This window comes from Balaenoptera physalus, assembly GCF_965194825.1.
Source record: "Balaenoptera physalus genome assembly, chromosome: 2".
NCBI classification, from domain to species: Eukaryota; Metazoa; Chordata; class Mammalia; order Artiodactyla; family Balaenopteridae; genus Balaenoptera; species Balaenoptera physalus.
In genome coordinates, this window is record NC_138883.1 from 73,864,385 (window position 1) to 73,884,132 (window position 19,748).

General features: G+C 60.6%; 1 protein-coding gene across 12 annotated transcripts; it reads right to left on the reverse strand.

Annotated features, from left to right (window-relative positions):
- Positions 1-119: 119 nt before the first annotated feature.
- Positions 120-19,519, reverse strand: CARMIL3 (capping protein regulator and myosin 1 linker 3). 12 transcript variants are annotated; one of them, XM_082450613.1, is made up of 40 exons: positions 19,114-19,518; positions 17,568-17,662; positions 17,206-17,256; positions 17,042-17,101; positions 16,841-16,956; positions 16,539-16,636; positions 16,239-16,309; positions 16,062-16,135; positions 15,752-15,827; positions 15,583-15,671; positions 15,041-15,135; positions 14,727-14,813; positions 14,405-14,514; positions 14,188-14,265; positions 13,554-13,630; positions 13,370-13,474; positions 13,206-13,275; positions 12,686-12,767; positions 12,461-12,557; positions 12,257-12,311; positions 12,004-12,176; positions 11,693-11,761; positions 11,376-11,469; positions 11,189-11,287; positions 10,626-10,754; positions 10,315-10,428; positions 9,688-9,863; positions 8,806-8,893; positions 8,527-8,664; positions 8,184-8,247; positions 7,858-8,066; positions 7,360-7,460; positions 6,413-6,728; positions 5,949-6,077; positions 4,920-4,986; positions 4,726-4,815; positions 3,160-3,278; positions 2,894-3,068; positions 2,612-2,722; positions 121-2,492 (listed from the first exon to the last, which is right to left on the reverse strand). In XM_082450613.1, the coding sequence occupies exons 1-40, from the start codon at positions 19,151-19,153 to the stop codon at positions 2,464-2,466; spliced, it is 4,116 nt and encodes a 1,371-aa protein (XP_082306739.1). In that variant the 5' UTR covers positions 19,154-19,518; the 3' UTR covers positions 121-2,463. The 12 variants fall into 12 exon arrangements, with proteins under 12 accessions (XP_082306740.1, XP_082306739.1, XP_082306738.1 ...); XM_082450612.1 differs by having other exon boundaries at positions 7,360-7,463; XM_082450605.1 differs by having other exon boundaries at positions 2,894-3,074; positions 7,360-7,463; positions 12,686-12,810; positions 13,365-13,474.
- Between the last annotated feature and the right edge of the window lie 229 nt (positions 19,520-19,748).

The window sequence follows — 19,748 nt, forward strand, 5'->3', positions numbered from 1 at the left end:
GGAGGGGTGGCGGGGGGGGCCGCAGCACCAGCTCCCCCCGCACAGACCGGTTGGGAGGGAGAAGAGGGGAGGGGCAGGGCCACTGCCTAGGAGGAGCCACAGAGCCGGAGGAGGAGGGCGGGCTGGGGGTGGCTCAGACGCAGGACCCCTGCAGACACAGTGACACACATCCTCCCCTTCATGCCACACCCACACTCAGTATCACAGAGATGCACACGTTGCAGTGGTGCGTGCACACACACACATTCACGCCGGGAAATGATGGAGACATATGCACACACGACTCACAGGCTCACACATATCTTGACACAAACAGGTGCCAGTACATAAACTCACTGTGACACCATGACAGTTACAGCCTTACGGATACACATAGGGAAACACACCCAGTCTCACAACACTCTCTGTATCACATTTGTTAAGGACATTCACAGTCACATATAAAAGAACACTGGGCTATACTTGTCACACACAACATGCACTCATTCACGCCAACCAACCCGAATACGACAGAATGGAGATCTTCACGTGCTTCTTAAAAACCATCCTGTACCATGCTAAGGCTCATAGCTTTGAGAATTCAAAGTTCCCTAGCCACCTTTTAACAGGGAGACGAGGAAATGGACACAATTGCTTAAGGGCACACAGTGTCACATCCTGGTCACGAAGCCCCCTGAAGATAGGGGGAGATGTGCTGGACTGATTCCTGAGGTATCTTCCTGGTACCCACAACTCAACCCTAAACCCCGAGATTCAACTCATACGGCCACATCCTTGTGGGACGGGCCGTGCCACATACAGATCTCGAGGAAACAAGACAGTCATTCTCTAGTGAGGCCAGGGGAAGTGAGCAATTGCCTGGGAAGCTGCACGCCACGCATGAAGACGTTTGGGTACATGGTGATCTGGGATGAGTGTGACAGAGGGGTCACCAAGACGTCCTCACCCGCCATCCCCGAAGCTGCTTGTGTACTAAGGTAGCAGCCATTTACTGAGCACCTCCTGGGTGCCAGGCACTGTGCCAGAGGTTGGGGCTACACAGGTAATTAAGACCCAGCTCCTGCCCCTGGGGGAGGTGTGTGTATATGGAACAAAAATCACACAGACAGAGATGATCAGCCAATGCGCAAATGAAATGAGGTATGACAGGTGCAAAATACGGACCTATTCAGGATGCAGTGGGCCACAAAGAGGGAGGGCTCAATTTGGATGAGTCAGGGGAAGGCATCAGGAAGGGCTTCACAGAGGAAGAGGCTATTGAGCCCAGTCTTTTTTTTAATGTAAATTTATTTATTTATTTATTTTTGGCTGCATTGGGTCTTCACTGCTGCACGCGGGCTTTCTTGGTTGCGGTGAGCGGGGGCTACTCTTCGTTGCGGTGTGCGGGCTTCTCATTGCGGTGGCTTCTCTTTTTGCGGAGCACGGGCTCTAGGCACGCGGGCTTCAGTAGTTGTGGCATGCGGGCTCAGTAGTTGTGGCGCACGGGCTTAGTTGCTCCGCGGCATGTGGGACCTTCCCGGACCAGGGCGCGAACCCGTGTCCCCTGCATTGGCAGGCGGATTCTTAACCACTGCGCCGCCAGGGAAGTCCTTGAGCCCAGTCTTGAATGCCAAGCTGGTATTTGTTAGTACACTGATGAGAAACGATTAATTTTAATCATTGATCTTCTCCTGCCCTAGGCACTTCTGCTCACCTGCAGGCCACTCTACTGTTGAGATGTCTGACTACTGATGGTGCCCCCAGGATGACACAACACCATTTAATTCCACCATTAGTGAGCCTGTCTGTGCGTAAACACACACACACACACACACACACACACACAGAGCACACTGCTCCCAGTCTCTTCCTGGGACACTGGGATCTCTCCAATCCCACTGCACCTCCCCAAAGCCCAACACACACTGGTGTTGGTTCCCCCCCTTCTCCAGCCAGCTCAGCCAAGACCCTGCACATAACAGCCACCCTGCTTGGGGACTTCTGAGTCCCCTCCCATCCAGCAGCTCTCCAGTCTTTCCTACCTCTCTGCTTAGAGCTCTAGCCCCATCTCTGGGGGGATGTTCCCCACTTTTCCCCACTGTGGGCCTTGAGGGAAGGGGAGCAGCTGGTGGGGATGGGAGCAGAGAACGGGGAAAACAGCAGAGACTCGGGCAGGCGGTGATTTTGGTTTTTTTATTCTATACAAGTGGAGAGAGAGCCCCTGGGGAAAGAGGGACAGATCTGCCCTCCCAGGTGAGGAGACCCCCCCGACCCCCCAGGTCTGCAGAGCAAGCAGAGCCTCTCTCTCCAGGCTGCTCCCTCCCTTCCTGTCCCCCACGTCCTGTCCCCCAGGCCTCGTCCTGCTGTACTGCGCCCGTGGGACAGGGGTTGGCAGAAGGGCCTGGAGGTGCGGGGATGGGTGGGGGTCTGAGTCCTTGTGAGGCACATGTCGAGAGGAGGGCTGGCGGGGTGCTGCAGCGGCTGTCACCCTGTTCCTGGCTCGCTGGCTCCTGCTGGGGGAAATCCAGGGAGTCCTGTTTCCCAGGCAGGGAGAGCCAGCCACGCTGTGTGGCGGCCTCGTCACATGGATGGGTGGGAAGGGGGACCACCCTCTAGCCCACCCCTCTGGCACCTGTGGGGTCAGGGGGCTGTCTTCTATCAGGCTCCAGCTTGTCACAGGACTGTGCCCGCCGTGTCCTCTTGGGCTTCAGGGGGGCAGTCCGGCGGCCCAGATCCGGGGGCCCTGAAATGACAGTCAAGGCAGGCCTGGCCCATGAGTGGGGCTCACAGGCTGGGCACTCATCCAGGCTATGACTTCTGGCTGTCTGTCACTCATCCTGTGCCCAGGAAGGGACCCGATGTGGGCAACAAGGCCCCAGAGGTGCCCCACACCCCCTTTAGCCAGGTGGCAGACCTTGGACCTCAGGCTCCTCTTGGTCCTGCTGGGAGCCCAGCCTCAGTCGGGGTTTGTTCATTCCTGGGGCCGCACCCCCGGTCTCAGCCTCCTCCCTGCCCCCTGGCTCCTGAGGGAGCCAGCGGCCCCTGTGCACAGCCACCGGCTTGGGGGGCCGCAGAGCTAAAGCAGGGTCCTGCAGCTGGCACAGAAGGAAGATGCTCAGTCGGTTAGTTTGCCCTTTTGCCTCCTCAAAGTGCCCTCCCCGCCGCCTCGCTGGCTCTCACCTTGGCGTTCCTGGCGGGAACCGTCCTCTCTGGGAATAGGGCCCCCTCCTTCTCCTCCTCCCCATCTTGGGATGCTGGGCTGGGGCTCTGGCAGCTGTGGTTGGGGGCGCTCTCCTCAGCTGGGGGATGGGAAGAGAGAAGAAACTGCAGGAAAAGACATTGTTGCACAGCCCTCCCTGTCCCTTGTCTCTGTGAAGCCCTGGAGGCCAGGACTTTCCCCTCCAAGCCCATTTGCTCCCATGTCTCTGCCTCGGAAGTCCCCTTCTGCTCTCACGGTCCCCAGGATCCTCCTGAGCCTGTCACCTCTGCAGGGGGCTCTGGCTGACCCTCTTGAAGAGCAGGGACAGAGCCAGGGCCCGCGGCCAGCCGGGTCCACAGGCATGGCTGCCCATCCAGGGCTGCAGTGCCCCGGCGCCCTGCCAAGGCTGCAACCTGGCACTCCTAGAACTCTCTGCCAGTCTGATTTAGATGGTGAGTCTGGAGGAGAAGTGCCTGGCACCCTCACCATTCCCCCTACCCTGCCTCCGTGGCTTTAGGCACCCTGGACCCAAGGATGCGCCGCGTGTTTGGGGTTGCCTGTGTGTGTATCTGTGAGGTGTGGGTGAGGAAGCCCAGGAGGGTGCCGGCAGTTAGGGCGCGCGCAGGGAGCACCCGACGATCACCGCCTCCTACATGAAGGGTGGAGCCCCTCTCCCGGCGTCTTAACTCGTCTGTGTGTGGGATGGGGTCATCAGCGGAGGTGCCCCAGCGCTGGGTCGGCCTTGGAGGACGGGGCAGGAGCACAGGCACTGCCAAGCCTCGGGCCAGCCTGGCTCTGCACCGCGCCCTTACGCCCTAGCTCTGGGGTGGGAGTGGAGGAGGGGAGGGAGCGTCAACCTCTCCAGGGAGATTTGTCCCTGTCACTGTTGTTGGAGGGTCACATTCCAGACCTGGGGGAACTGAGGCTGATGCCGAGCTGACCGGCTTTCCTTTAGCTGCTCCCTAAGTGAAAGGTGCTCTGAACCCAGCAGAAGGGCGGTGTCATACTATGATCCCCACCCCCCGCCCTTTATTCTGGAAGGTGAATAACCTGTCAACACTGTGGGTGGTGACTGAGCCGGCACTAACACCCAGGGTGTCTGACCTCTGAGGCAGGGGGCTCTTGCCCCTGCTGTGTGGTACCTTTCTGCATGAGCGGAGGATGGCCTGGTGAACTATTTTTGGGGGAGACTGGAGTGTTGGAGGTGGGCCTGGTATGGCTGCTACTGCCCACCCTTTCCCCAGCTGGGGTGCAGAGAGAGTCCTTCTTTATAGAGGGTGCCATTCTGCTGATGGCCCCCGCTCTAGAGAATTCCCCGAACCACCCACAAAGTGTTGTTCCTTGTAGGCTAAGCCTGGCAAAGCCACTTCTGTTCCGTGGGACCTTTCTTTGGATTGGGTTGTTTGTTTCTTTTGGATGTAGTTTTGTAACTATCCTGAAGCATTTGCACAGTGTTGACATTTTACTGCCCCGCCTTAGTTGGCTTCTGTCTCTTTGGACATAACCCGGGCCTTCAGAGCTACTGCCAGAGAAGAGGCTTTCCATACCTATGTGCCACGTGGCCTCTGCTCGGCGCATGGCACTGAAGCTCGGCTTGGTGCTTTGGGGTGGTGGTGGGGGCTTCCAGGCTCCAGGCCCTGGAGTGGAGGGAGGAGATGGGAAAGGGGAAAAGGGAAAAGGCATGTTAGCAGGGGCCCTGAGAGACGGGGCAAAGGAAGGACGTGAGGGCGATCATTCTCACCTGCATCGTCCGAGGAGCGCCGTTTCTGCCAAGGCTGGACGCTGCCCTCCAGGTCTGGGCCTGGGCCCTGAAAGGACAGCTGAGTCAGGTCATTAAAAAAGTCCCTTCTGTGTGGGAACTGCAGTTAGCAAGGGGCTTCTGCTGTAGCATCTCATGTCATTAGTCCCTAGACATTCGGACTGTTTTCCCCAAAGAGTGGCACTCATACCACCCCTAGGGGCATAAGAAATGGTTTACACGAATGAACATACGGTTATTTTAATATGTGTTTATTTTATGTGTAGTGGAAAAAACATGACTAGTACAACAAGCCTGTGATTCTAAAGATGATAATGCTTAGGTCCAGACTGAGTTTAAAAAGGTGAGTTGAGGGCTTCCCTGGTGGCAGTGGTTAAGAATCCGCCTGCCAATGCAGGGGACACAGGTTTGAGCCCTGGTCCGGGAAGATCCCACATGCCGCGGAGAAACTAAGCCCGTGCGCCACAACTACTGAGCCGGCACTCTAGAGCCCGCGAGCCACAACTACTGAAGCCCACGCGCCTAGAGCCCGTGCTCCGCAAAAAGAGAAGCCCGCGCACCGCAACGAAGAGTAGCCCCCGCTCGCCGCAGCTAGAGAAAGCCCATGCGCAGCAACGAAGACCCAACGCAGCTATAAATAAATAAGTAAATAAATAAATTTATTAAAAAAAAAAAAGTGAGTTGATTTAAATAAAAATATTATGTAAATAATGCCGTGGTATGTGGAGAAGGTAAAAAGCCGTCCTAAAGGTGGTAATCAAGTCACCAAAATTTGGGAAACAGCTCTAGAGGTAAGTATTTTTAGGGCCACACACTTTATGAGGAAGCAGAGGCTCCAGCGTGACTTGTCCAGGGTTGCGCAGCAAGTGTAGGGGCAGAACTGCAGCTGACACCTTCTACTCCAGAGCATGGCTCTCTCCACTGACCTACCAACCGCAGGGCCGTGGGGAGGGGAGGGTGGTATGCAGGGACCCACGGGACCCTCAGTTCGCCTCCCCAGGTTCCGCTCACCTCTCGTTTCCCATCGAAGCTCCAACCCTTGGCTCCTCCCAACCCAGGGAGGGCGACACTGTGGACCCTTGGCTGCTGTGCTGTCCCAGGGGCCTGGCCCCCCTCCCCAGGCTCTGCCCCGTCGGTGCCCTGGAACAAGGTTTCGGGTTTAGAATCAGTTCCCGATGGAGAAGGGGCTCCACAGGCAGCAAGGGAGCAGGGGAGGGCCCCAACCCCTCGGAGCCCCCTGCCTGGGGAAGCCCTACCCAGACCCTCTGAGGAGTCCTTCCACTGCCCTCATTTGCATGGTGGACTCCCAGCATACGCTGGGTCACCAGGCTTAGGCCAAGGGGCCCAGGAGCGAGGAACTGGGATGACCAAGTTCCCGAGTCCTAACAGTCTCCCGTTAAGTGCCTAGGGTGGGGTGCGTGGATGGGCTACGAGTGGGGCAGCAAACCAGGACTCGGCACCCCTGCCTCACTTACCATCTTCCTGCGGAAGGAAGGCCCCCGGCCCCCGCCAAATGCAGGAAGGAGCCTGCTCTCCTCCTCTGGGCTCCAGCAGGGGGAGGAGTTATTGCCGAGGCTGCGGGGACCTGGGCTGGGGGGGCTCTCCTGAGTCGGGGGCGGGGGCGGGGGCGGAGGGAGGAGGAGCCCGGTGGTGGGGGACCCTGGCCCCCTGTCCCCCTTGAAGCTCCGGGGCCGGCGAAAGTGAAACAAGCCTCGGCGCCTCTTCTTCTGGAGTGGAGGGAGTGGCGGCTCCGAGAGGCCTGGCCGCAGGGTCCTCAGAGTCCGGGGGTAGCTGGGCAGGGTCGGGGTGAGTTAGGGACAAAGTCGTGGGGAGATACCCAGGTCAGATGCCGAGGTCGTTCAGGGCCCAGGGTGGTGCTGGCGTTAGGCCAGTCCTGGCTCTCCGGGACCTCCAGCTGTCCTGTCTCATCTAGTCTTTCCTGCCGTTCCATAACCCTTTCCACCTATTCTCAGGGGATGGTGTCCTCACCTTCCCTGTCATAACCCTCCAGCAGCCTCTTCCCTCGCAGGCACCCCTCCCCCCATCTCCTCTCAGCCTCTCCAAGTGACCCAGTTCCTTGTGGAGAGATGCCGGGGAGTCTGTGCAGGACAGTGACAGAACACATCCTCTAGGCCTGGTACCACTAACCGTCACCCCATTCCAGGGCCTGCTATCCCCCGAACCCCAATCCCACTGTGGTGGTTCACTCTGGCCCCATTCTTTCCTGCTGTCCTGAGGGGATTCAGAGAACATGGCAACTAAGGGCTCGGTGTGGAGGAAAGAGAATGTGGGGGAAATCTCCCAGAGAGACTGGCTTTGGGGCACTGCCATTGGAGAGGCCTCTCTGGGAGATGGGTGGACACGGGAGCCCTCCAGGGCCTCAGGGCCTGCTGAAGTTGAGGGGTGTGCCTGGGCACCACACCTGGAGCTTTCATCCATAACCCTTCGGCTGAAGAAGTCCTCCAGCCCTTCATCCAGGCGGGTGGCCGTCCCGTTCTCCTGACGGGTCCCAGGTACTGGCGCCTGCTGGGAGGAAAGTCCTGTAGGATATACCACCTGGGTGAGGAAGCCCTCCTCCCATCCACTCAAGGCCTTCCCCTTTGGACTTGGACTTGCCTCTTCTTGGCCCCATGGAAACTTAGACTTCAGGATACCTGGGCATTTCTTAAACTTGGTGGCTCTTGACTCTCTCTGTCACCAAAATGAGAACTGCCACTGTCTAGCAGACAGAGATTTCCTATCTGTGACAAGGTCTAGCTCCATCCAATCCGGATAACTCCTCTTCTGTTCCATGGCCTGCCTGGGCCCCTGCCCGATCCCCCAAGGCTAGTACCTCTGGCATTGGTGTCCTAGAGCTAGAATCTCTGGCTCTGGCACTGCTAAGTGAAGTTGGTCCTCTTGTGAGGCCTTAGGGACTCACGCTGGGCCGACCAGGTCCCGGAGGGGTGGTCCTGGGGGGCCGGGGCCTCCCTTGTGTTTGATGCCTTAGTTTGTAGCCATGAGTGGGCAGCTCAGATAGACCTTCCCAGGAGCCACTAGCTGTGGGCTGGCTGCTCCCGAGTCCTGAGAACCAGCCAGGGGGGATCCCCAGGCTCCCCAGCTGGCTTTCCACATCCTGAGGGCTCCCACCTGTGGGGAGAGCAGCGTTAGAGGGACTAGCATGAGGGGCAGGGAGAAAGCAGGCTGGAGAGGCAGAGATAAAAGAAAGGGAATCAGGGCCATCAGCGCGGAGGCTGGAAGACTCACTAATGAAGGCAGACACGGGCCGGATCTTGCGGCAGCGCTTCTGCTTTTTGATGGCCATGGTGTCCTGCAGAGACGGAGGCATGCGGTGGGGCCAGGTGGCAAACCCCAGAAGCCTCGCCTGGAGCCTCCCATTCCTCATAAAGCCTTCTCTTTAGGGTGCATCCCGCTTCCCTGTCCTTAGGCGGCTGAGGCAATGGGACAAGGGAAGAGGCTGGGCGGGATCGGGGCGAGGGGACGAGACCCGGCGAGGGGCAGAGAGTGGAGTCCAGGGACGTAGAAGGGGACAGCGTTTTGCAGGGTCAGGGGCAGGACCAAGGCTAAGGAGGGGAGTGGGGGTGCTCACGATGTTGGTCCCAAGTTCATCATCTGTGGTCTCGTCACGGTCATGGTTCCGTCCTCGGCCCCGGGAGGACAGATCCTGTCCTTGGCACAGCCCCCCTGGCGGATCTGACAGTGTCTTTAGCTGGGCCAGGTGTCGGGCCTAGGGAAGGACAGGTGTGAACAGGATCCCAAGGAAGCCGCCCACCGCCCAGGACCTTGACGGGGAGGGCTGGTGGGGGCAGACGCGGGTGATGCGGGGTGGAGGACAGGTCTGGGCCGGGCTGAGGCTCAGAATTTTTACCAGGCTCTTGTGGGAGTGGTACAACTCCTGCAGGATCTCGTCTACTATGGAGTTGGTCAAGTAGGTGACGACTGAGAGCTTCACTTCACTGTGGGCACAGGGGGGCGGCTCAGCTCCTCCTTCCCTGCCCCTGAGCCTCTGCCCCAGCCTTCCCCAGACGCCTGAGGGAGCGGGCCGGCCGCCCTGGCTGCCCACGGGGAACACAGCTGCTGTACGAGGCACCTGGGATCCACCACCCAGCTCCACCCACAGCCCTTCCAGCCTAGGGGTGTGTGGAGGGGGAGGGTGGATGGAGAAGAACTGAGGGGAAGGAGGGGCAGAGGGGCTCTGGGTCCGGCCCCTGGAGCTCCAGTGGAACAGAGCGAGGTAAATTGAGGTGTTGAGTGAATTCTGCCCGTCTCTGCTGTAAGAGCAGGAGCCAGCATTTCTTGAGCTTGGCCATTTCATGGGTTTGTGTAATAATTTTCCTTCATTTTAGTGAGAGGTGGCACCCAGACTGGAATGAGAGAGAGCTCTAGGGGCCATGAAAACTTGGGGGGATGGGCAGCGCAGTCCATGCACCCCTATTCTTTGTCCACACCTCCGAGGAGGCTGTGCTCTGTTTCTAGAGGTCAGTTCCTGGGGGTATGTGCGCGGCTGTGTGTACGTGTACACGTGTGTACACTGTTCGGACTCCTAACCCCAGCTCAGCATTTAGACTGCTAGGGCAAGGACGAGTCAGACCTTAAATAGCAAGGTTGCAGTTGGTTAAAGATTCATCCCTTGTAGCGTAGATTGTGTCATTCATTATTCATTGCTGATGGCTGGGCCCCCCCTCCCCGAGTCCCTAAGTGCTCCAGGCCAAGTCCAGCCCCCCTCCAGCCCCACCCCGCCGCCTCTCACTCCAGCTTGTTCTGAATGTCCTGCCCCGCCTGCTCCAGCAGCGCCCCTCGGATGAAGTTCCGGGGCACAGTGACGCGCTCAGCCACATTGCTCAGCATCTTGTTGTGCCCTTCAGCCACCCGCATGGCCACGGGGCATAACTCTTGCGTTAGGCTGACCATGGACTCCAGGATCACCTAGTATGTGGGGAAAGGAGGCCAGAGCCCCAAGGAGGGCAGGGTCAGGGCTGGCACCACAGCGGAAGAGACTCCAGCCTGTCTATTCCAGCCCCCCGTGGGGAGACTGAGGGGCCGGCCAAGGTCACAGGGCCGGTTAGCAGCAGAGCCTTGGACACTCAGGCTTCCCCACATCCTGGTCAGTGTCCTTTTCATCCTACCACATGGACACACGGACAGGGGAGAGTCAGTCCAAGGATCAGAGTCCAGAGGGAGAGCTCAGAGTTCAGGGGCTAAGGTTGAAACGAGCAGCAAATATCCGAGGCCGGTTCTCTAGCAATGCCTTGGCACAGTGGGAGTGTAGGTGGTCTCAGCTCTGTAACTCCTTCTTGCCCACGGTAATCTTCCCGTGCTGGCCTCGGCCCTCGGCTTAGGGCCTTGGTCAGCACTGGGCTCCCTCCCCAGGACTTGCCTGCAGCTCCTTGTCCACAGCCTTGGACACCTCACTGGCTACTGACTCCAGCCTCTGCCTCACGGGTCCGTCGTTGGCCAGCATGTGGCCCAGCTCATAGAGGCTGGGAAACAGCTGGGAAAGAAAGGGGTTCTGATCAGAAGGTCAGAATCTGGCTTCGCTGGGTCCCTGGCCTAGGAGGCTGTGAAAACGTTGGGGGATAAGCAGTGCCGTCCGTGGGCACTCCTGGGCCTGGACGCTCCTGGGCCGGCACGCTGGCCTTCCTGGGCTCCCTAGACTGTCAGGGGAGGGCGGGGCTGCGGAGGGCTCACCGCCCGGGAGTTCTTGGCGTCCTTGATGAGGTCCCGAGCATAGAGCAACTCATCCTGCACGGGCTCCAGGGGGCACAGCCTCAGGGCCCGAACCTCCTCTTGCACCCGTCCGCACAGCCGCTGCAGCATCTGCAGCACAGGTGGCGGGAGTGTTAGGGGGGACTCTCGCATCTTCACCTTCCCAGGTGGGCCCCCAGGCACCCCATTTCTGGGCCCCCTTGGGCAGTGCTACTGGTGCTGGCACTGACAGGGGTAAGGGTGATGTCTCCCGATGGCCTGTTCCCTCTTCTTCTTGGGATGCCCTCTTGAACACTCAGTGGAGCTCCCACAGTCCTGGGACCCCTTGTCTGGGACCCCTGCTGTTTGCCCACGTGTCCTCTCATATTTGGGGCCCACATTCTGCACGTCCTGTCTTTTTGCTCTCCCACATGCTCAATCCACTTATGGGCACCACACGATGCCTCTCTCATGATCCCTCCCGCCCCGACCTGCGCTCCATCACATCAGCCCTGTGCCCTGCGTGCCCCACGTGTGCCCCCTGTGTCTCGGAGGGAAACGTTTACTTGCTCGGCGCTGCTGGTCACCAGGCCCTGCTGCAGCCTGAAAGCCTGTTCCTGCGGGCACGTCTGAGAATGGTTGTTCCTCACCAAGCACCACTGGATCTGGAGATGATGATGGGTGGGTGGGGTGAGGGCCAGGGGATGTGGGCTGGCCCCTGCCCCTCGGGTTCCACCCTGCTCAGGCCGCCACCTTCTGCCAGACGTCCTCGGTACGCTCAGGGGCGCTGCGGTAGGCTTGGGAGATGTCGCTCACAGGGAAGGACATGAAGCGCAGCGTATGGTTGCTGTGGGACAGAGTGGCACAGCTGGGTGGGATAAAGGCGGGCAGGAGAGGCTCCTGCTCCCCAGACCCCACCTCTTGCTGACCATTTCCCTCTTCTGTGGTCCTTCCTAACATTTCTATGCAACTAGGTCAGGTGGACTGGGGTGGGGCTGGTGTAGTTCAGGCCTGGTCCAGGTACAGGGAAGCTGGGGGCTAGGATCAGGGCAGGGCCCTGGTCTACTCACCTCTCCAGGGCCCTTGCAATGTCCAGAAAGCCTAGGGCAGATGTATTGTTCCGATCCCATAGGATAGTTCTGGGGAAAGGGTGAGCATCAGCGTATTACCCCTCCCTCGGGGTCTCTCTTAGGGGGAGGGGACACATCCCCCTCGGGAGCCTTCCCTCCTTTCCTGGGTAATGAGGCTGACTCAGAGATGGTCCTGGGACTAAGGGTCTCCTGGAAGCTGGGGTACAGAGCAGTGAGGCAGCAGGGAGGGCATGTATGTGTGTGGGGGAGGGCTGGGGCTCCAGGTGACAGGGTCCAGGTGTGGGCCCCACCTGAGGGAGGAGTTTATCTGCAGGGCCTTAGAGAGCATCTTGGCCCCGATGTCCTCCATGCCATTGCCGCTCAGATCCACCTTCGCCAGGCAGGTGTTGCTGCCCAGGGCGTTGATGAGGATGCTGGTGCGAAGCTTCAGCCGGGAGTCTGCCACTGACAGTGACTGCAAGGACTGTGTGGGCAAGTGGGGGGTTTGGCCCAGTCCCTGCAGCCCCTGTCACTGCAGGTCCCCTCCCAGGCCCCAGCACTCACACAGTCCTCTTCTTGGATCAGCTGCACCAGTTTGTGGAGGATCTCCTCCAGGGTCCTGTGGGGAGTCAGGGCTCAGAGTAGGAGGGGAGGGGGCTGGGGTCATGTTAGTGGAGCAGCGGAGAGGCGGTCAAGGGTAACACAGTGAGCCACAAGGATAGGCGGATGATGGAGTGAGGGTCTGTGGGTATAGGAGGGGGGGCTCACTTGGCCTTGACGTTGAAATTCTTGCCCAGGAACAGGTGCTTGAGGGACTTGTTCTTGCCAAGTGCGGGCACCAGTGTCAGGAGGTCCGAGTCGAACCCTGGCCAGTAGATGGGAGAGGCCTGGCCTTGAGGCCCGAGGCTCACTGGAGTCTCCTTAGGGCTTCTCCCCCGTGCTCTAGGCCCCTGTCCCCACCTGGCCCCCAGGAAGGGAAGTGCCCCCACTCACCATTGTCTGACAGATCCAGGCTGCCCACACAGGTGACAGCCCACAGCTGCTCCTGCAAAGCCTGGGCTCCAGCTGAGCGGAGCTGCAGGGACGGGGTGTGGGTGGAAGACAGGGCACCTTTAATGCTTAGAGATAAGAGGAGTCATGCCAGGATTCAAGGTCATACCAGGTCTTCTCGGGTGTGAAATCTGGAGGCCCCTTCTCTATACCAGATCCTTCCCTAGGGCTCTCTCCCCTCCCTTCAGCCAGAAAAATCTCCAGGCCGCTGCTCTGGAGACAGCTTGCTCCTGCCATCTGGTGGGAAAGCTTGGTATCTCCCACCCCAAAGCGGTCAGCGAGGAGATCCTGGAGACTGAAAATGACCTCTAGAAAGAGGGCCGCAGACCACAGACGGAGAGGGGAAAGTGGGGGTGAGGTTAGGGCGGGGGGTCGCTGAGGGGTAGCGCGGAGGCAAGACGGAGCCAGAGCTTGACTTAGGGAAGTGAACGGTGGGGTGATGGGTGGGGGACTGAGGGCTCACCTCACAGCTGCTGAGGTCCAGGTGCAGATCGCTGAGGTGACTGTTGAGGGAGAGGCCCTGGAGCAGCGCCCTGTGGGAGGAAGGTCAGCAGGCCCGCCTTTACCCCTCACCCCCTTCTCCCAGGGTTCCCCCTCGGACGCCCCCCAACCCTGCACCCACCCGACCTGAGGGCCTCCAGGGGCAGCCTCGTGGCCGACAGGTTGATGTGGCTCAGAGTGTAGGTGCTGCTGAAGAACTGCTTGAAGGCAGGCGGGGCCTCCCGGCCCTTCCTGCGGAGATGCCTGGGGTCAGCAAGGGAGGGGGCGCCCACGACTTGCCCCGCCCCTCGCTGCACCCCTGTGCTCCCACCTGTGGGAGCAGCTGTTGCGCGCCAGGTTGAGGTAGGTGAGGTGGGAGCAGCAGCCGTGGAGCAGGGCGCCCAGAAGCTGTGGGGTGGAGACAGGGTGTGTCTCACGGGGCTGGGAGGGCTGCCGGGAGGGGTGACGAGGACTCCCTCCTCCCTCCCCACCAAGGCCCTGGCACTTCGCCCTCTGCGGTCAGTCTGTGCGAGTCCCGCTGTGCCTGCCCACTTAGCCTCTTCAAGCCTCAGTTTCCCCTCTGTGGAAAGTGGGTCTACTCCCACCTGCCTGGCCCCCAGGGGGTGAGAGGCTCATAGGCAGTGGATGTGTAAAGCCAGGGCGCCCACAGGCTCGTAAGGTGCCTGGTTCAAGTTAGGGAAGGAGTCCTTTCCTCCGGTGGACGCAGCGCTGCGCTGGGGCTCATGGCTGAGGAACGGATCCGGGTTGGCTTTTAGGCACAGCCAGCACAGCCTTGGCGGCGCACGGATAAAGTGCTGCACAGGTGTGAGCTTTGGCGTTGATTTGTAATTCAGCTGAACCTGAAGCCATCCGGCCAGCTCTGCCCACCGCTGTACTCAAGGAGGGGGTGACCCACCCCAGCCTCCCCAGATCACAGGCTGGCTCCCCCGTCACCAACCCCTCACCAAGTCGATGGCGCAGTCAGTCCCCGCCAGGTCCAGGTGCACCAGGGCATTGGGCTGGGCCAGGAAACTGTAGAGCGCCTGGGAAGGAAGGACAGAGGGGTTGCGGGTGAAGGGGTGACAGAACCCCTCCCCTCCCCAGGGCTAAAGGGCAGAGACCCCAGGCCCTGAAGCCCGGGTGGGCCTCTGCAGGGGCTTGAGGCTATATTCGTGGACTCACGTTGGCCTCATCTGTGGCGAGCAGCCCAGGGTTCTTGCTCAGGTCCAGGTACTGAAGGGAGCTGGCAAAGGCCGGGTTGGCCCCGAAGGTCTGGCCCAGCGCCTGGAGCCCTGAGCACAGCGGGTACTGGGCTGGGTTGGCCACCCCCCCGCCGAACTCTTCCCCTTGCATACAACTCTTCCCCACTCTCCAAATGTGGCTCCTTTCCCTTCTTTGATCCCTGGGATGCTGTGTGAGTGTATGGGTACACCTCTGGGACTCGACACCCAGGCAGTGCTGGGGGAGGGTCAGAGTCAGAGGTCAGGGGTCCCGGGGCAAGTACCTCGAGGGGAAATGGCAGTCTTGGCCAGGCACAGTTTGGTGAGGCCAGTGGGGAAGCAGAGGAGCTGCTGGCTCAGGCTGAGGAAACCTGGGGAGTGGAGAGAGAAAGGGGACCACTGAGAGATGGGCAGTGGGGGCAGGTGGTGCAGAGTCAGACTGGGCACTTGAGTGGGTTATGGGCCTGGGGTCAAGGATGGCATATTGGGGCAGGGGCTGGCATCAGGTCGGAGAGCCCCTGTTCAGACCGGGTTGGGCTCTGGGCTGGGATAGGGGTCTGCGTTGCGATGGGGGGTAGGATTCAGGGCTGGGGCTCACCCTTGTCCTCGATGGGGTTGTGGGACAGAGTGAGGGCATGCAGCACACAGCTCCCGTTCTCCCCAAATACCCCGGCCAGCTTCTGGACAAAGTCCCTTTGGGGAAGGGGAGGAAGGATGTGTTTGTCCCAGGCCCTGGGCTTCCCCTCCTCCTCCACCTGCCTGCCTGGCTGGGGCTACAGTGGTCGGAGGCCCCCGCAGGTGCGGAGCAGCTCGGGGCCTGCCAGGGAGCTTGCCGTCACTCCGGAATACCTGGGAAGTTGTGCTGAGACAAAGCCCAGCTTAGGGTCCTCGAGACCGGAGCAGCGCACCCTGCTCGGTGGCTGATGGCAGAAGGGGACGGGGCATGGAGATACGGGGGAAGGCTGTGGAGCTGGGGGTCAGGAGGCTTAGGCGTGACTTGCTTTGTGCCCTCTTTGGGCCTCTTCTGTACGGTGAGGAGCTGGATGAGACGGTTCAGAGGCCCATATCATGCTCTGAGGCTCTGGGACCCTAAGACTACATCAAGGGGGTACCACTGCCCAAGGCGGAGGCTGGCCTCACGTCTTAAGCCCGGCGTTGTCCAGCACCAGCTCTTCGAGGCTCCCCGACTTGCTCAGGGTGTGTAGCACCTGTTCTAGCACTTCAGAGCCCTGAGGACAGAGGGGGTCATGTGATCAGGAGCCGGAGAGGGCAGTACTCTCCCCTCCCCACTGCCCCTCCTAGACCCTACCAGCCGCAGGTCCTTGCAGTAGAGTTTGGTGAACCATTGGTTGTAGGCCAGGGCTGCCACCATTAGGGCCAAGTCTCTGTGGGGAGATTCAGGGCGGCAGGAAAGTGGTGAGCAGGTGGCTAGGGCTGGGAAGAAGAGACTAAGGCTGGGGTGGTTGGGCTGGGGAAAGCCTAGATGGGTGAAAGGCAGGGGGGGTGGGGGCTGGGAGACAGAGCCGGGGCTGTGGGTGGGACCAGAAGGGAGAGCCTAGAAGGGCCAGGGCTGGGCTGGGGCTGGAATGGGGGCTTGAGTCTCTACCCCATCTGCTTACCGGCTCTCCAAGTGGCTGAAATCCAAAAGATTGAACTCCCGGTTATCCTCGGCATGATAGATGGTGTCCACATCCTTGGAGAGGTGGAAGTGGCTCACACCTGCTTCCCTCCTCCTCCTCCTCTGCCCCATCCCTCTGGGTCCCACCTGCCCGCCTGCCGGTCCTGGCCCAACGCACCCATTGCACCTCCTCACGGCAGTGCAGCCCATTGTAGTCGCACAGGGCGGCGTAGGTCTCGGAGAAGCCACCTGTGGGGCAGGAGATGGGCTGGCTCCTTGAGCAGTAAGGGGGTGGGGAACAGGCTTGGAGTTCAAGGAAAGGTCAAGGTCACTTTATGCACCAGTGTCCTGGGTTCATGAACCTCTGAGGCCTGGGAGCCGTGGAGTCTCAGGGCAGGCAAAGCCCCGTACACAGAGGACTCTGAGCAAGGGGCAGGGTGGTGTAGGCCCCACTTTCCTCAAGTCTGCCCCTGCTCACCGCAGACACTGTGAGCGGTGGACGTGGAAGTCTCAGAGTTGGGGGACGTGTCTCGGGGCCCTTCTGGGGTGTCTGCATTTCCACGCCGGATTAGACTCCTGGAAAATGAACAAATCCATCCCAAGGTGGGTGGAAAGAGGCTCTCAATTCTTACCCTGTTATAGCTTCTGGATCCCCAGGAAAAGCAGGAATAGGGACACAAGAGCTCTTCTCCTTGATGTCTCGGGGGCCCAGGGGAAGGAGGGAGGGAGGAAGGAGGTCTCCTTGTCTGACCCCTGAGAGACTCCTCCTTTGCCACTCACCCAGGGCTAGGGCAGACCTTGGAGAGGGCAGAGCTCACATGTCGTGTCACCTGGTCCACACTCTCAGCTGATGGCAGCCGCATGCTCACCATGCCACGCTCTGTCTCCACTAGGATCTGGGGGAGAGGGAGCAGCAGGGCCTCAGATGCGGGCTCCCTCCTCCCACTGGCCCAGGAGTGGGGCCCAAGCCCTGGTGCTCACCTGGTTCTGACTGAGCGTGTTGAAGGCGCGGATCTCCAGGACATTGAAGGAGCTCTCCACCTGGGGGAAGGGGACACAGGGATGCCCAGCTCATGGTCAGGGCCTGGCTGCCGGGCTCAGAGGGGAGCACGCCAGGTGCTCTCCGGCTCATTGGCCCAACTCACCTTGGCTGGGACTTTAAGGGGGAAAAGGTGGAGGCGCCAGGAGGTCAGGGCCTTCAGAGAGGGGAAAAGAACATCAGCAACAAACGGCAGCTTCCTGGGCCCTAGTCACCCTGCCCTCTGTTAGCCCCCTCAGCCTGTGTGCACCCCCTGCCAGCTGACCCTCTGCTCTGGAAGTCCCCCCTCTCTCACATGCCCCACCCTAGGCTCCTAGACATCCACGCAGTCCAGCCTCCCCCTGCCCCCAGGCTATGTCTTCTCAGCTCTCCCCCCACCTCTGTCTCCCCTGTCCCCCCAGGCTCCTTGCCCTCACCAGCCCAGGTGCTCTTGATCCCCCCTCCCCTCCCCCAGCCCAGTGTCCTCACCAGCACTCGGTCCTCGAACTTCTTGGGCTTCGTCTCCAGCTTGACACGATGTTGTTGGAGCACAGCCGCTTGGTTCAGGCACCTCCGGATGCTGTCTGCAGGTGGGTGGTGGGCTGCTCAGAGCTCCCCTGACCCTGGCCGCCCCCGCAAACCCGAGGCTCTCCAGGGGCAGGGGCAGAGGAGAGGAGAGAGAATCAGAGAGAGAGACTGAGAAGGACAGGGACCGAGACCTTTCCTTCTTGGGTGACTTTTCTCTTTCTATTAGAAGGGCAGTGGGGTGTGGAGAAAACTCTGGCTCCTGATGTTCCTGAGTCGGGGGACAGTAGCTGAGTGACACCGTGGGAGAGTGTGAAGGATTTTTCCAACCCGTGCACTCCAGCAGCTGTCAACACATACAGAGTGAGTCAGTGTGTAGGGGCGTGGGGGGTATCCCTTCGGCTGCACTCTAGGTGGTCTGGGTGTGAGTGTCTACCTTTTACTACGCATGTAAAGAAGATGCCAGGGAGCCCGTGTGTGGCATTGGTGGGGATGGGTAAGTGTGAATGAGTATGCTGTGTCTGCAGTTGTGAAAGGGGCGCAGAGCCAGCCAGCTCTGGTGTGGGTGGGAGCTGCGGGGTAGGAAGGAGTTAGTGTTTAAATGAGTTCCATACCCATCTGCTGGCAGAATCATCCAGATATCCCAGTGTGTGTGCGTGCGTGCGTGTGTGTGCAGTTTCTGTAAAGATGTGTGTACACACATCTCACGATTGTGCTTGTGTGCCTGTGGAGCTGTGGGAAATCGCCACGGTGCAGCATGTCTCTGAGTATCCTTGAGCGTCCTGGTCTCTGCGTGGGCTAGCCTGTGCTGCCGCCTCTGGGGGTCAGGGTTGGCAGTGCTGGGGGGGGTCGGGCCTTGGTTTGGTCTGAGTCTGAGAACCAGGCAAACAGGAGAGGCCGTGAGGTGTGGGTGTGGGGTAGAGAGAAGGGGGCAGGCTGGGATGCGGGTTGTGGTAGATAAGCTTCAGTAGACCCTGCTCCTGGTTTTAGCTCCGGTCCAGGCCCTTTTCCCTGACTCCCTTCTTTGCCCCAGTGGCCGGGGCGCTAGCGGGGCTCTCGAGCCAGTTCCGGCGGCGCCGGACCCAGAGGAGGGAGGGTGTTGAGGCCAGAGGAGGTCAGGACCTGGGGCAGCTCCCATCACCCGGCAGGGTTGGCCGGGCCCCGCCCGGCGGGGAAACGGGGATTCTCCGGAGGGGACACTGGATGCTTCGCCGAGGGGTGGGCCAGAATCGCTGAGAGTCAGCCCCAGGGAGCGTGAAGGGACTGCACCTGTCACTGAAGATCGGGACGGGCGGCTCTGGGACACGTAGGTCCTGACGGGGTGAGGCGAGGGGGGCAGCGGAGGATGCTCTGGGACAGTGATGCCCTGAGCTGAGATGCAGGGGCAGGGAGCTGCCTTGGAACCGGATGCATGAGGGGCGGGAGGCACCGGGGTGTACCGCGGGGAGGAACGCACTGGGTCTGGGAGGCTCCCGGACGGGGCGTCCCAGAGACCACCGCAGCCTCGTACCTTGCAGCTCGCGGGTGAGCTCCGCGCTGGACTTGGCCATGGCGGCCGTTGCTGCCGCTGTTGCTGCAGAGGAGCCGCCGTCGCCACCGCCGGGGAGACGCGGCACATGCTAGACCCGGCTCCGGCAGGGCCCCGGCGCTGAGCGCTGCAGCAGCCGCTGAGCCCGCTCCTGTGAGGGGCGTCTGCGCGAGCGCTCCTCCCCCCCACCCCGCCTCGGAGAGCCGGGTCTCCCGCCCCGCCCGGAGAGGTGCCGGACTGAGCATGCGCGCCGCGCCTCCGAGCCGCGTGAGACCCTGAGAGCGCTCGCGCCCACCCCTCCCGCCGGCTCTAGCGTGCTACGCCCTGTGCGTGTCGCCTGCAGCCCGGGCCATCTCCTGGAAGGGGGGCAGCGTCCCCACTTTCCGTGTGACCCACTCCTCGGACACCGTGAGCAGAACCCACTTCTTTTGTTCGTAGGCCTGGGTACCCCTCGCCGGGTCATCCTTGCAAGGCTCCTCCCTTTACACTGCTTGCTCGGGACCGGTCCAGCGCGTCCTCGCTGACCCTCGAAGGAAGGAACTCTAGGCCGAGGGCGATGCCGGCAGAGGACATGGTTGAATGTGAGGGAGTTCGTCCTTCGTTTTCCGCTTGCCCAG

Bases quoted from the DNA above. Each gene is read 5' to 3' on its own strand.
- CARMIL3 (XM_082450605.1), bottom strand. From the start codon at position 19,153: ATGGCCAAGTCCAGCGCGGAGCTCACCCGCGAGCTGCAAG. The intron at 17,102-17,205 runs GTGAGTTGGGCC...CCCTTCCCCCAG, and splicing joins CCCTTAAAGTCCCAGCCAAG to GTGGAGAGCTCCTTCAATGT. The intron at 6,729-7,359 runs GTGTGGTGCCCA...GACCCTGCCCAG, and splicing joins GTTATGGATGAAAGCTCCAG to CTACCCCCGGACTCTGAGGA.